Source organism: Palaemon carinicauda, chromosome 32 (genome assembly GCF_036898095.1).
Source record: "Palaemon carinicauda isolate YSFRI2023 chromosome 32, ASM3689809v2, whole genome shotgun sequence".
Classification (NCBI taxonomy): Eukaryota; Metazoa; Arthropoda; class Malacostraca; order Decapoda; family Palaemonidae; genus Palaemon; species Palaemon carinicauda.
Genome location: NC_090756.1, coordinates 75610112 through 75625111, shown reverse-complemented (window position 1 = coordinate 75625111; position 15000 = coordinate 75610112). Strand labels below are relative to the sequence as shown.

Below are 15000 nucleotides of genomic sequence, written 5' to 3'. Positions count from 1 at the left end.
TATTTGAGCTATATATTTTATTCAAATACTAGGTAATTCTTGAAGTAAAAGTGACAATTAATTCTAATTAACTTTTTTCATATATGAAGCAATTACATTGCCTACTTAGGTTACATAAACTTGTCAAGGAACTCTTCCAACTCCATTAATATAATTAGATGGGGCTTCCCTGTCATTTAAAGTACTGCTTAGTAGTTGGCCTTGAGGTTTGTATGTGCCCGGGCGCTTTGTATCATTTCTCCAGGGACAAGGGAGAAACTAGGAACTGGCAATATAAGTTCACCTTTTCTTTTGCTGCTTATTAAAGTCATGCATGGAAACTACTGTACAATCTATATTCAAGTTATCACCAGGTTTCCGATCAAAAACAATTTCCTACTCAAACGGGATTGTGTCATGTTTGTATGGAGGGATATCTTTGACTGCAGTGTAAGGCATGAGAGGATGTGGCGTTTGTCGCTGCTATCGCGCCCAAGTCATGCCTCTACCTTGACGCTCTGTGTTCGGTGTGGCCGAACATTTTGAGATGTCGTTTGAGTCCTTATGTCTCTCGAGCAGACCCTCCTATATCCTTGATTGACCTTCATAGAAGCTGACCCCCTACACTACTCACTAGCCTTAGCCTATGCATTACAATGACCATGCAGCATTGTATTTGTTAGCAGACTGTGACTGGACACAGCATGTAGACTGGCTATTTGGGATATTGACCCTATTCCAGCTACACTGCTTTAAAGTGGAATGGTCCCCTCAAAAATGGAAGCAATATCAACACTGGGCACTAATCCTTGATTTGTTTGGTGAGTAGGTCGATGTTATCTTAGCATTATTATTGAATTTTTGAGTAATAGATTGCAAAGAGTTGTTAATGGCACCATAGTGAGTATAGGAATATGATATCTGGTGTTCCTCATGGTAGTCTTCTTGGTCCATTACTTTTCATACTGTATACACATGACATGTGGTTTGGGCTAGAAAACTAGTGCTCCGTATATGACGGTGGTGCTACTTGCTTTGCTTCAATTCTATTTCTTAAATGTAGATCTGGGGTTGCTGATTCCCTTAGTAAAGATCTAGCTAAAATAGGTGTATGGTGCAAATTATGACTCATGAAGTTGAATCCTAATAAAACTCAAAAATGTGATTGTAAGTAGGTCGAGGAAAGTGGCTCCTCAATGGTTCCTTTTAAAATTTTAGGTGTGATTCTTGATATCAAATTCACTATGGAGAAATTTTTTTTCTTTAATTGCACAAAAATATGCTTATTGAGTCTTTCTAATCTGAAGTGTTTTAATTCTTTCATTTATCTTGTTTCAAGTATTGTTTTTCTGTCTGGTCTTCAGCTGTTGATTCTCATTTAATATTTTGGACAAGAACTTGCGGTCTATTTAATTTCTTGGTCTATTAAATTTCTTATTCCTGATTTAGATAACAATCTCTGGCACTGTCATTCAGTTAGTTCTTTATGCATGTTACATAAGAGTTTTCATTACTCTGAATAGTCTTTGCATTCAGATCTTCTCAGACAGTACCATCCTACACATGATATTAGGTATGCAGTTATTTCTAATAGTCATGCCTCCTCCATCATAAGGCTCAATACTTCACAGTATTCTAGAAGTGTGATTCCAGCTATAACCAGATTGTTAAATGATCATCCTAATCGGTGGAACTTCAGAAGTTCAAACATGCAGTGAGTGTTTTGTGTTGAACAGGGTGATAAAAGAGTCTATTCCTAGTTTATATATGACAGATATACTTTAACGTTGTTACTGATATTAAAAAATTTTATATAGATTATTCATTACTTCTCTTATAGTTTGTTTATTTCCTAATTTGCTTGCCTCACTAGACTATTTTTCCTTGTTGGAGGCCTTGGGCTTTTAGCATCATGCTTTTTCATCTGTTGTTGCCTGCCTAGTAATATTAATACTCATCTTCTTCCCATCTGGTTCCCATTTTTATATGGGGTCGCCGTTGCGGATGAGCCGTTTCCATCTTTTTCTATTCTGCGCTTCTGCCTCATCAGTCCCCTTCTCCTGTAAGTCTCCTCTCACACAGTCCCTCCATCTCTTTCTTGGTCTCCCTTTTCTTCTTCTTCCTTGAACCTCCATCTCCATAATATGTCTCCCAACGTGGTCCCCATTCCTACACTTTCTTTGATAATTCCACCACCTTTGTCGACCCCCTTATGTAGTCATTTTTTATCCGATCCCCTCTTGTCACCTCAGACATCCACCTAAGCATTCTCATTTCTGCCACATCCATCTTCTTCTCCTCTGTCTTCTTCATGCTTGCTTTTTCCGTTCCATACAGCATTGCTGTTCTTACCACTGTCTTATGAAATTTTCCTTTTAATCTCAGTGGTATTCTTTTGTCACAAAGAACTCCTGAGGCTGCTGTCCAGTTGTTCCAGCCTGCCTGTACCCGATGTTTAACTTCATCTTCCATACCTCCTCCAGCGTTAACAAAGGATCCCAAATACTTACACTTATCAACTCTCTTTATCTGTTCTCCCCTAAGCTGAATACTTTCTCTATCATCCCCCTCACTGGTGGTACACATATATTCTGTCTTAGATCTACTTATTCTCATTCCTCTGTCCTCCAGTACTTGCCTCCATCTTTCCAATTTCATTTCCAGATCTTCCTTGCTTTCTGTGCACAGAACAATATCATCTGCATACAATATGTTCCATGGTACTGCCTCCCTCACTTCTTCTATTAAAACGTCCATCACTATGTTAAAGATAAATGAGCTCAGAGCTCACCCTTGGTGTAATCCTACTCTCACCTCAAAATCCTCTGTCTCCCCAGCACTCCCCCTCACTCTAGTGAATACATTACGGTACATCTCTTGTATCAGTCGAACGTACTTCTCTGGCACCCTCCTCTCCCTCAGACTCCTCCATACCTCTTGTCTTGGGACTCGGTCATAAGCCTATTCAAGGTCAATGAATACCACATGCAGGTCTCTTTGCTTTTCCCGGAATTTCTCCATTAGTTGCCTCAGACAAAATACACCATCTGTTGATCCATCCCATTCATGAATCACATCTGCTCTTTACCTATTTCTACTTCTTCTCTTAGTCTGGCATCTATCATCCTTTCCAGTATCTTCAAAGTGTGGGACATCAATTTAATACCTCTGTAATTCCCACACTCTTGGACATCACCTTTCTCTTTGAAGATTGGGATCATTATACTCCCACGCCACTCATTTGGTATCTTTTCCTGCTCAAAAATCTTTATCATGAGATCATACAGTATATCCACTCCTTCATCTCCTAATGCTTTCCATGCCTCCACAGGAATCATGTCTGGTCCAGTTGGCTTCCCATTCTTCATCTTCCTCAGTGCATTTATTACCTCTTTCCTAGAGAACCTTATTACCATGCCCATGTTCACCTGCCCATCCTCTCTTAATAATCTATCATTTTATTCATTTAGCAGCTGTTCAAAATATTCTTTCTATCTCTTTACAATGTCTTCCTCCTTTCTAAATACTACACCACCTTGATCTTTTATTTGTTTGATGTGTGTAATATCTTTGGTGCTCTTATTTCTAGTCTTTGATAGCTTGATCATTTTGTTTAATCCTTCCTTTGTCCCCAGCTCATTATACACATCATCATATGCCTTTGCTTTAGCGTTGGCTACTACCTTGTTCACCACCTTGTTTTTCTCTCTGAACCTCTCTTTGTCTTCCCCTGACTGTGACTCTTCCCATTTCTTCTTTGCCGCCTCCTTATCTTTTACAACTTTCTCAATTTCTTCACTCCACCACCAACTCTCCCTTTCTTCCTATATGATACCAGATGACTCTCCTAGCAGCTCCTTTCCATGTCTTCTTATTACTGCTGCATTTCGTGTCCACCATTCTTGCACATCTTCAGTTGCTATATCAATATCCTCCAAAACCCTCCTCTTAAACTCTCTCATCTTATCTCCTTCCCTCACTAGTTTGTACCATGTAATTTTCCTTAATAATAATAATAATATTAATAATAGTAGTAATAATATTATAATATAATATAATAATAATAATAATAATAGTTATAATTAATCATAATTAATAATAATAATTAATAGTAATAATAATAATAATAATAATAATAATAATAATAAATGATTATCATTATTAAATAATAATTACTAAAAATAATAATAATAAAAAAAAAAAAAATAATAATAATAATGGGACCCAACAAGCAATTGTGATATTCAGCTACATTATTTTTTTGTGCAAATATTGCACTAGAAATTATTATTTTCAGTATTTTAAGAATACTGAATGGGCTGAGGAAAAAATAATTTTAAGTGATTGGTGACCTAGCAATTGTAATAAGAAAGTATATACTTTTTTAAAGAAAAGAAAAAAACTATAATCATAAAATTAGAAAAAAAATGAGAGGCAATGCCTAGATTGAAAAATGAATACCAAAAAAAAAAAAGTTATGAGTACTACATACGAAGGTACAGATTTATCACCAAAGTCCTGTCCTTAGTAAACTTTGCATGGACAAGTAAATATAAACACAAGACCCTCTTCAGATCAAGTAAATGATAATACAGGGCCCTCAAAAAAAAAAAAGTGCATCACCACAAGAGTTTGCCGATTCAAATTCACAGTCCCTCACTTTTTCTAGGGTATTCTTCATCTACATATTTTGGATGTGCAGTGATATATATTGCATACACACGTTTCACATCTCTGGTGAGTATCAATCCAAATAATATACCTTCACATTAGATGTCAATTAATTTTCAGTGAGCTTTACTTCCAGGAATGAAGCGTACAAGTTAAAGGCATCTGGTAATTTCTAAGTAGTTATTTGTTCTGTAATTCCAAAACTAAGATTCAAGAAAACTTTGACAGGGAATAGGGCACTAAGCCAGACTGAAGCAAGAAAAAAAATGAGATTATTTAAAGATTGGATGAGAGCAAATAATTTAAGCCTACAAAATACAAAATTGAAACCATTTTCTAGACCAATGAAGGCCTGCGTCTCCCTTGTTCAGATTTTGTGTCTAGGAGCCAGCTTCAAGCTCATCACAATTCCCATTTTATTTAATGGGGTTCAGAACAACGCTGTCCTTTAAGGACACTTTGGAACTGGTTAGAGGTCCCTTTTGGAGCACAAAAGACTTCTCTGCACCTAAAGGGTAGATAGATATCCAAAAACTTTGCTTCTCCTGATTTGTGCACCCCCAGCTGTGCTGATCCTATGAGATTACGGAAGTATCATCACATTTCAAGCACACAATGTCGGGTATCAGATCCTCCCTAACCTGGTAAACCCTGTTGGTAGCACTACTGCTAAAGGTAGTAGTTTGGCACAACAGGCAACCCAAGCTGCTCACTAGCCTACCCATGGGAGTTTACCCTTAAGTCCCCGGATAATTTTATCCTTGGTCTTGTAGGAGTTACTCAACTAGCCATGTTTTGAACCTAGCTTCCTTAGGGGACTTTTTCCCCATTGGGAAAAATGCTTTACCAGATGCTAGGTGCAGACGAGCCTTTCTTTTCTTTACAGACATGTTCTGTAATAAAGTTTCTCCCCATCCTTCCAGATTTTGGTGAGGATGGATGGATGGATGGATGGAATGTATGCCCCATTCTTCATATGGCTGTGCATTCAGATATCCTTATGGATATAGGTTCCTCCATGACTGCCTACCAGTCTCCTAGTAGCAACCTAACCCAAACACATGCAACATATCCATGTTCAGGTTGTGAGGAGGTTGACAGGAGTCATCACGTTTTCACTTCCCCAAGCCCAAAGTGCAATGACATTCCTGGGTCTTTTTTCTTCCTTACAGCATTATCAATCTTCTACATATCCTCCCTAATGGAGTCTTTCCACCTCTTCTTTGGTCTTCCCTTCCATCGCCTTCCTGAACCTCCATCTCCATCACTCTGTTGCCAACATACTTCTCATTCTGCCTCATTACATGTCCATACCATCTCAACTTGCTTCCGGTGCCTTTTTTGAAGCTTCTGTATCTCATATACCTCTTGATACATTTATTTCTCACTATCCTCCCTCGTTACTCCATACATCCAGCGCAACATCCTCATCTCTGCTACATTCAATCTACTTTCATCTGTCCTCTTGACTGGGAAAGTTTCTGTCATACAACATTGCTGATCTCACAGCTGTTTTGTATACCATTCCCTTGAGTTTAACTGGGACTCTCCTTTCACACAATACACTCGACATCTCTCTCTAATTTTTCCATCCAGATTGTATCTTGCACTGCATCTCTTCTTCACCAATTCCAATTTCATCCACCAAAGATCCCCAATATTTAAATTTATCTACTCTTGATATTTTCTCCAATCAGTCACATGACCTCCCAGATATTCAATTTTTCTTCTACTTATTGTAATTCCTCTATTCTCCAAAGCCTTCCTCCTTGCCTCAAGTTTCTGTTCCAACTGACCTGGAATGTCAGTAAATCAGCCATATTAGTTTTAGGGACTTCCTTCCTTTTTAGGATGAGTCTCCTAATAAAGGTTAAAGGTTTATATTATGTGTAGGAATAAATAACAGATTTTTAAACAATTTGTATTGTTCCTAAATATACAAATCTGAAAACTTCAAGTTACACTGGCTGCTTCAAACCTCCACACCCACCCCCTTGCCACGCAAGTTCTAGAATAAGGTTAAAGTGAAGGTTACTTTACTTGGTGGGTGGGCTGGGCTTACCTGCTGCCATCCAGCTACTGTTACTAAGTACCACTAACTTTTTTAAGAGTTTGAGTATCCATTTCCAGGTGAAATCATAATTGGAAAAAATACAAATTGATGAAAAGATTTGTTATGTTTGATGTATGAACTAATTCAAAATTGTAACAGTATGGTAAAAATATTTTCCCTGTCTTGTTGACAATATTAAAAAATCTATAATCTCTAATGTGTACAGTATCATAATTTACTCATTGTCTTCTCAGACCTCAATGATGTTTTGATACTTCCTTAGGTCTATAATGGATGTTTATCTTTTCTGCTTCTAGGACACAAACTTCTGGGTCTTTTGTCCGTCCAACGAAAGTAAGTACTGGGGTCACCCTGGAGGAAGCAGTCCGAGGTCGGTACCAGGATGACACGACCATTGAATCACACGTAAGTTTTTATTTATTGACCTTGTTGTTGTTGTTGTTGTTATTATTGTTATTATTTCAGTCAGTAGATACAATAATACTATACAGTAACATATCCCAGAAACTTTGATAATTATTTTATAATTTTTAATGTTATTATGACCATGCTTACTGTACATATTGTTTGTTCCTTCATGAATACAAGCCATCATCTTTTGATGAGAAAATATGATTTCAGCAAAGCTGGAATGACTGATAAAATTTAATTAGGTATTGATAAGTAACAGCAAGTGGCGGGCAAGCCCTGCTCATGCATGCCCGTCTGGCTGTCAGTAATACTAGCACTTTTTATTTCAGCCGTATACTCTTGCTTTGTTCCTACAGATAATGCAAACCATTGTCCTTTATTATAGGAGATAGAAACAGTGGAAGCTGGAACATGGTAGTTAAAGTTTTTAACAAGGTGTAACAACTGGCCAGGAATTTACCGTCTGGTAGTGAGCAGGCAAGGACCCCCCCCCCCCCACTAACAACTCGCTTAGAAATGAGCTGTCATTGAGGACAGACATTCTTGCAGGCTGGAACCTGGCATTTTTTATTTCCATTATCTTTTCATCGTGTTTGTGTTATTCTGAATTACGAATAAAGTGATCTTCACCTCTTGTGCCTTTCCTGCCAAGGTATTGAAAGCAGTTAAGGATGTTTTGGTGACACTTTTGTGTTGATGTCCTTTGGTTACCTTCCTGCCTGGTGATCTCTGGACCGTGATTCGTACCTCTATTGCTGTTGTTATTATTATTATTATTATTATTATTATTATTATTATTATTATTATTATTATTATTACTTGCCAAGCTACAACCATAGTTGGAAAAGCAGGATGCTATAAGCCCAGGGGCTCCAACAGGAAAAATAGCCCAGTGAGGAAATGAAACAAGGAAAAAGTGAAATATTTCAAGAATAGTAACTTCATTAAAATAAATATCTCCCATGTATACTATAAAAACTTTGACAAAACAAGTGGAAGAGAAATGATAGAATAGTGTGCCCGAGTGTACTCTCAAGCAAGAGAACTCTAACCCAAGACAGTGGAAAACCATGGTACAGAGGCTGTGGCACACTCCAAGACTAGAGAACAATGGTTTGATTTTGGAGTGTCCTCCTAAAAGAGCTGCTTACCATAGCATGAAGAGTCTCTTCTACCCTTACCAAGAGGAAAGTGGCCACTGAACAATTACAGTGCAGTAACTCCTTGGGTGAAGAATTGTTTGGTAATTTCAGTGTTATCATGTGTATGAGGACAGAGGGGAATATGTACAGAATAGGCCATACTATTCGTTGTGCATGTGTAGGCAAAGGGAAAATGAACCATAACTAGAGAAAAGGATCCAATGTCTGGGCAGTCAAAAGACTATAACACTCCAGTGGTACTATCTCAATGGGTTGATCATCTGTCTAGGGAAACAGTTTTGGAGAAGACATATTCTCTTCTCCTTAGTGGTTTTTGAGGTGGGTGACCTCATCCTTCTTCCCTTTCCCGTCAATCTCCTCCGGAGGCCGATCAGGAGATAGGAATGCCTTTAACCATTTACAAACCTTGAGGTAGGAAGTCTTTTTCATTTATCTCTGGGATATGAGAGAAGCTTCCTTGGGAGGTTTTCTCTGTTCAGATGGGCATTCCAATGGGGCAGATTTTAAGCAGTAGATCCCAAAATGCAGGCTGACCAACCCTGAGTTCCTTTAGGGCTCTCTAGGTTCCTCTGCATGGTTTCATGGAAGTTATAGCACCTACTGGCGCTATTGTTCACTTCTGCCCAGGGACGTTCACTAGACGCTTCAGGATTGCTTCGATGTTGCCCTTCCTGGAGCCAAGGATGACGTACTGGATCTTCTCACCAAGTGTCGCCCTTCAGGATGTCCTCCTCCAGACCACTCTCGGTCCTTGGAGCGTGCTCATAAAGGTTGCTTCACTCTGTTGGCCCAGCACTTTATTGAAGTAGAGGGGCTTGAGAGCGTTAATGATGTTGGGCAATGGCGGTAAGTTCAACTATACTGCTAAGGCCAGGTCTGAGAGACCAGACCAAGACTGGACCCTTATAATACTTCTTATTTTAGATTTTCTCTTCTCGCTCTATCATGATATATATATATTTTTATATATCTATATCATTAATATCATTGGTATTATTAATTCTTTTTTTTATTTATTCATTTTTTCCTAAATGATATGGATATTTCCACTCTTTGTTATTACTGCCTGCTTAGATGAATGAGAAAAGGGATCACAGTTAGGTGTTTGCATTTGAAGCTATATGTGAGAGTACTTTTTATGATTACTCTCAACAGAAAGGGAGGATCCTTCCAGGCTCCATGAATGCATCTCACATTTTTTAGAAACAAGTCTTATCAGATGAATTTCTAGTGATTAGCAGAGTACTCCAATGGAATGTGTTGTCACCTATGTTATTTATCCTCCTCATGAATTTTGTAACGCATAGAACTTTCAGAGTTAGTGGAGAAGGAAGTATTGTTATTATTATTATTATTATTATTATTGTTGTTGTTTTTATTATTATTGTTATTATTATGATTTTTATTATTATTAGTATTTAAAACTACTAAAATTATCATGATTATTGAAATTTTATCATAATCATAAAAAGTACCTTGATTCTAAAAAATAAGAGATGGATTGGCGGAGACTGGAGGGATCCTCCCTTTCTGTTGAGAGTAATCATAAAAAGTACCTTGATTCTAAAAAATATGACATGTATTGACAAAGACTGGAGGGAACAATAATAATAATAATAATAATAATAATATGGCTGCATCAGCAAAATTCAATTTCTTGTCCAATTTCTCGATTCTACGGACAATTCTCTTTTCAGGGTTGCTACATTCAGCTAGCAAGGTGGCGAAGGTCATCAGGTGGGTGAAGGATGCAATTCAGGTTAAGGCTGGATGTAATTAATACAAGTACAAGTAATACTCGAAAATTACAACAGGTAAAGTCAGGAGTGGAGTGCGACGCGTTTCGGAACTGCTTGCTCCGTCTTCAGGCGAGAAGTGAGGCTCTGGCTGGATCTGGGTCCTTATATATCCCGGCTCTGGTTTGTAGAGAGGGGCCTCGAATTTTGATTGGTCGATCGGAGGTTATAGGCTCGGGTGGCAGATGTACGACGAGCTTGGCTCTGCCTCCCAGGCTGAGAGGTAGGAAGGAATTCTGAATCCTGCTTGGTCAAGACGCTCGCCGAGCCAGCCGTAAAGTCAGGCAGTCTCCTCTCTTGCTCAGTGGACTGGGCTGAGAGAGGTATCCGAGCTCCCTGATTGGCTGAGACGCGCGCCGAGACGGGATCAAAGTCAGGCAGCCCATTCCTACGCTCAGCAGACTGGAATTCCGGACCATGTTCGCTGCCAAAATCGGCATTCGGCCAGACGATTTCTCCATTTGTGGGGGTGTCAGGATCGGGGTTGTCATCGTTCTGGGGGTCTTGGTCTTGGTTCCTAGCGTTGGTACGTCGACAGGATGGTAGGAGGAACATCTCTTGGGTCGTATTCAACACTGGTTTCTCGTTCTGGATTAACAGAGCTTCCAATATTCGTAGGCGCCTGCTGTCAGGGGCGCTGCCGATAATTTTGGTATTGGCGACGATGTCTGCCCGGCTAAATTGGGTGTTATGTCGCTGTAGAGCATGATTTCTTATAGCACCTAGCTATTAGTAAAGCCATTTCTTATATCATTACTGTATTGTAGTACATTGCATAGAGATCCTCTGCAATTTTTATGTCCATTTTTATCTGTTAAGGTAAATGTCCTTTGGCACCCTATTCCAAGTCTTCTTTTCATTAATTTGATGCTTCTTCCTTTTCTTTAGTGTTTTCTCAATTTGGTCATATTGTGTTTACTAATTTTTTGTGTTGTTAGTTTGGATAGCTTTGCTAATTCTGTTTTATCTCACTCCGATTTTACCCTCATTTTCAATTTTTTCTTTATTAGATTTTTTGGTGTTTTCTGGTAATTTTCCTTGATCTTGTCTAGGAACTTTTGCAGCGATCTCTTGTACTGATTCCAGTAGTCAAATTTTGATTATCACAGTTCTACTGTCGCTTGACTTAAATTTGTTCAACACCATTACATCTTTAAGTAAATTAACTTTTTCACTGAGAGTAAAATCTATTTCATTTTTCTTTTCTAGATTTAGACATTACCATGTCAATTTTCTATGTTCACTTTTATGGAAAAAAAACTGTTCATGATTATTATATTGTTTTTTCAGCAAATTTTACAAGCATATCTCATAACATATTTCTTGTGCTAAATCCAAATTTGCCTACAGCTGATTCCCATGTCTTCTTTTGACATACATTACATAGAAGTCACCCAAATCAAATGCAAAGAGTTATGTTTTTTCAAGATATTCCCAGATCTTCATGAGAAATGTTTCTCCTTCCTCTCTTGGATGATGTTGGTGCATACTTTTAAATGATCTTTGTTTTATATTTTATAAAGTTTGATAATCAGTCCTGCAATTGTATCATTGGCACTAAAATTCTTCTTTGTTACCTGCAAGATTTTTATTAATAAGAAAACCCTATCCATTTTCATTGCTACTGTCATGTCCTCTGAAGCAAAAATATTACCCTCTTTTTAACTCGATATAAAACTCCCCAGTTCTTCTAATTTCACTCAGTCCTATTTTATCCATATTTATTTATTTTAGCTTTTCTAGTAATGCAACAAGATCTTCCCTAGACAGGATCCTGACATTGTACATTACAAGTTTGTTTCTAAATTTGACCTTTTCCATTTCACACAGATATATATATTATATATACAGTATATATATATATATATATATATATATATATATATATATATATATATATATATATATATATATATATATAAATATATATGATATATATGTGTGTGTATATATGTATATGTATACCTCTGCATACGAATGTCCTAACATACGAATTTTCCAACATCCGAAGTAGAATTCGACCAAATTTCTGTCTCGACTCCCGAAGTGTTGCTCCAACATACGAAGTAAACAGTACACGTACGCGTGGAATTTTCTTGAAAGTGTCAACCGTGGTTTGTTGTTGACGCCGCTAGACGGTAGCACATCGGAGGGACGTCAATCGAGCGTCACCTTGATGAGTCCTCTCATCTCGTGCGCATCGTGTGGTTGTTCTCTATTCGCTCAGATATTAAGTGTTTTTTATCTTCCTTTTTCACGTGTTGTTTTCTGTGTTTCGTAATCATAGGTCCTAAAAAGCTTAGTTTCGATTCAGGGAGTAGTAGTAGTGGTGAGAAAAGGAAGTAGTCAATGCTTTCATTAGAATTAAAGCAAGAAATAATAGAAAAGCATGAGCGAGGTGTACGTGTTAGCGATCTGGCTAAACAATATGGCCGGAATATGTCTACGATCTCGACGATCATAAAACAGAAGGCAGCCATTAAAGCAGTGAAACCTTTGAAGGGGATCACGATTATTTCCAAACATCGTAGCCCTACCCTTGAAGAGATGGAACGCCTTTTGTTTATATGGATCTAGGACAAGGAGATTGTTGGCGATACGATCACTGAAACAATCATTTGTGAGAAGGCCAGCGCTATCTACAGTGACTTGAAGGCGGCGGGCTCTGAGGGTGACGGGGGGGAGAGTTCAGCCGATCCTACGACGGAGGAATTCAAGGCGTCTCGAGGTTGGTTCGAGAAATTTAGGAAACGGACCGGGATTCATTCAGTTGTTCGGCATGGAGAAGCTTCGAGTTCGGACACCAAGGCTGCTAAAGACTTTGTTAAAAAGTTTGAAAGCATCGTGGCGGAGGAAGGTTACTTGGTGCAGCAGGTGTTCAACTGTGATGAAACCGGTCTGTTTTGGAAAAAGATGCCTAGTCGAACGTATATTATCGCCGAAGAGAAGAAAATGCCTGGACATAAGCCAATGAAGGATCGGTTGACTCTTGCGCTTTGTGCCAACGCCAGCAGGGACTGCAAAATTAAGTCTTTATTAGTTTACCAGTCCGAAAACCCTAGGGCATGTAAAGCACATAGAATTAATAGACCTGCTACATGTTCTATGGCGTTCTAATTCTAAGGCTTGGGTTACTAGGCATATCTTTGTGGAATAGGTAAACCTAGTTTTCGGCCCTGCTGTCAAGAAGTACCTTCATGAGAGGAATTTGCCTTTGAAGTACAAATTCATCAAAGTGTTGTATCTTCCACCGAATACCACCCTTATCCTCCAGCCCATGGACCAGCAAGTCATCTCTAATTTTAAGAAGCTCTACATCAAGCACTTACTTAAGCAGTGCTTTAATGTCAGGCAAAGCACCAACTTAACTTTGCGTGAATTTTGGAGGAGCCACTTTAATATCGTCCACTGCTTAAAGATCATAGATCAGGCTTGGGAGGGAGTAACTCGTTGGATCCTGAATTCCGCTTGGAAGAAGCTTTGGCCTGATGCTGTTGCTCCCAGAGATTTCAAAGGTTTTGGCCCCGAGAATGAATCTGTGGTTGCCGCCGAGGAAGACGTCGAAGAGATTGTATCCCTTAGCAAGTCCATGGGTCTGGAGGTGGATGAAGATGACATCACCGAACTCGTCGATGAGCATCATGAAGAGCTCACCACCGAGGAACTCAAGGAGCTGCAAGCCATGCAGCATGATGAGTTCCAAGCGCAGTTGAGTGAGTCGGAGGAGACCGAGGAGGTAGGCCAAATCTTAGGTACGACGGAAATGAAACAGATGTTGGCATATCATCAACACGTGGTTGATTTCATCGAAAAGCATCACCCACAGAAACTTCAGGTTTGCCGTGTAGTTGCGTAGTTCGATGATGTTTGTTTAACTCATTTTAGAAAAATTCTCAAAAGCCGTACCAAGCAACTTTCACTCGATAGTCTCTTTAAAAAATCTCTAAAACGGTCTAGTGATCATGATGAAAAGAAAAAAAGTGAAGCAAAGAAAAGGAAGACCGAATCGAATGAAAGTGATGAAAATTAGAAATAAGAAAAGACATAAAATATAAAAAAATATAAAATTATAAAAATGAAAAAAAAAATAAGCTAAGTTAAGTTAAAGTTCACGTAGTGTAAGTTAGGCTGAGGAACGAATTAAACAAATTACCGTGTATTCTTATGGGAATATTTGCTCCAACATATGATCGTTTTAACATACGAAGCAGTTTCTGGAAGGAATTAAGATCGTATGTAGAGGTATCACTGTATGTGTGTGCGTATATATATATATATATATATATATATATATATATATATATGTATGTATATATATTATATATATATATATATATATATATATATATATATATATATATATGTATATATCTATATATATATGTATATACAGTATATATATATCTATATATATATATATATATATATATATATATATATTATGTATATATATATATATATATATATATATATATCTATATATATATATATATATATATATAGATATATATAGATATATATATATATATATATATATATATATATATTTATATATATATATATATATATATATATTATATATATATATATATATATATAATATATATATATATATATATATATATATATATATATATATATATATATATATATATATATATGCGTGAAAATCACAGGAAAACGTGATGCTCAGATGCAGAAGAACCACAGGGGAAATGAAAATGCGAAATATACACTTAAGTCCTGACTAGGACTCTGAGGAAGTATCACGAAACTAGTCAGGACCTAAGTGTATATTTCGCATTTTCATTTTCCCTGTGGTTCTTCTGCATATATATATATATATATATATATATATATATATATATATCTATATATACAGTATATATCTATATATATATATATA

General features: G+C 37.4%; 1 protein-coding gene across 1 annotated transcript in view; it reads left to right on the top strand.

Moving 5' to 3' along the window:
- Tbce (Tubulin-binding cofactor E) overlaps positions 1-15000 on the top strand; it is a 778896-nt gene that overhangs the window by 468020 nt on the left and 295876 nt on the right. Inside the window, exon 5 of the mRNA XM_068356257.1 lies at positions 7021-7129. Within this exon, the coding sequence (XP_068212358.1) occupies positions 7021-7129 (109 nt within the window). The remainder of the gene's footprint in view (positions 1-7020; positions 7130-15000) is intronic.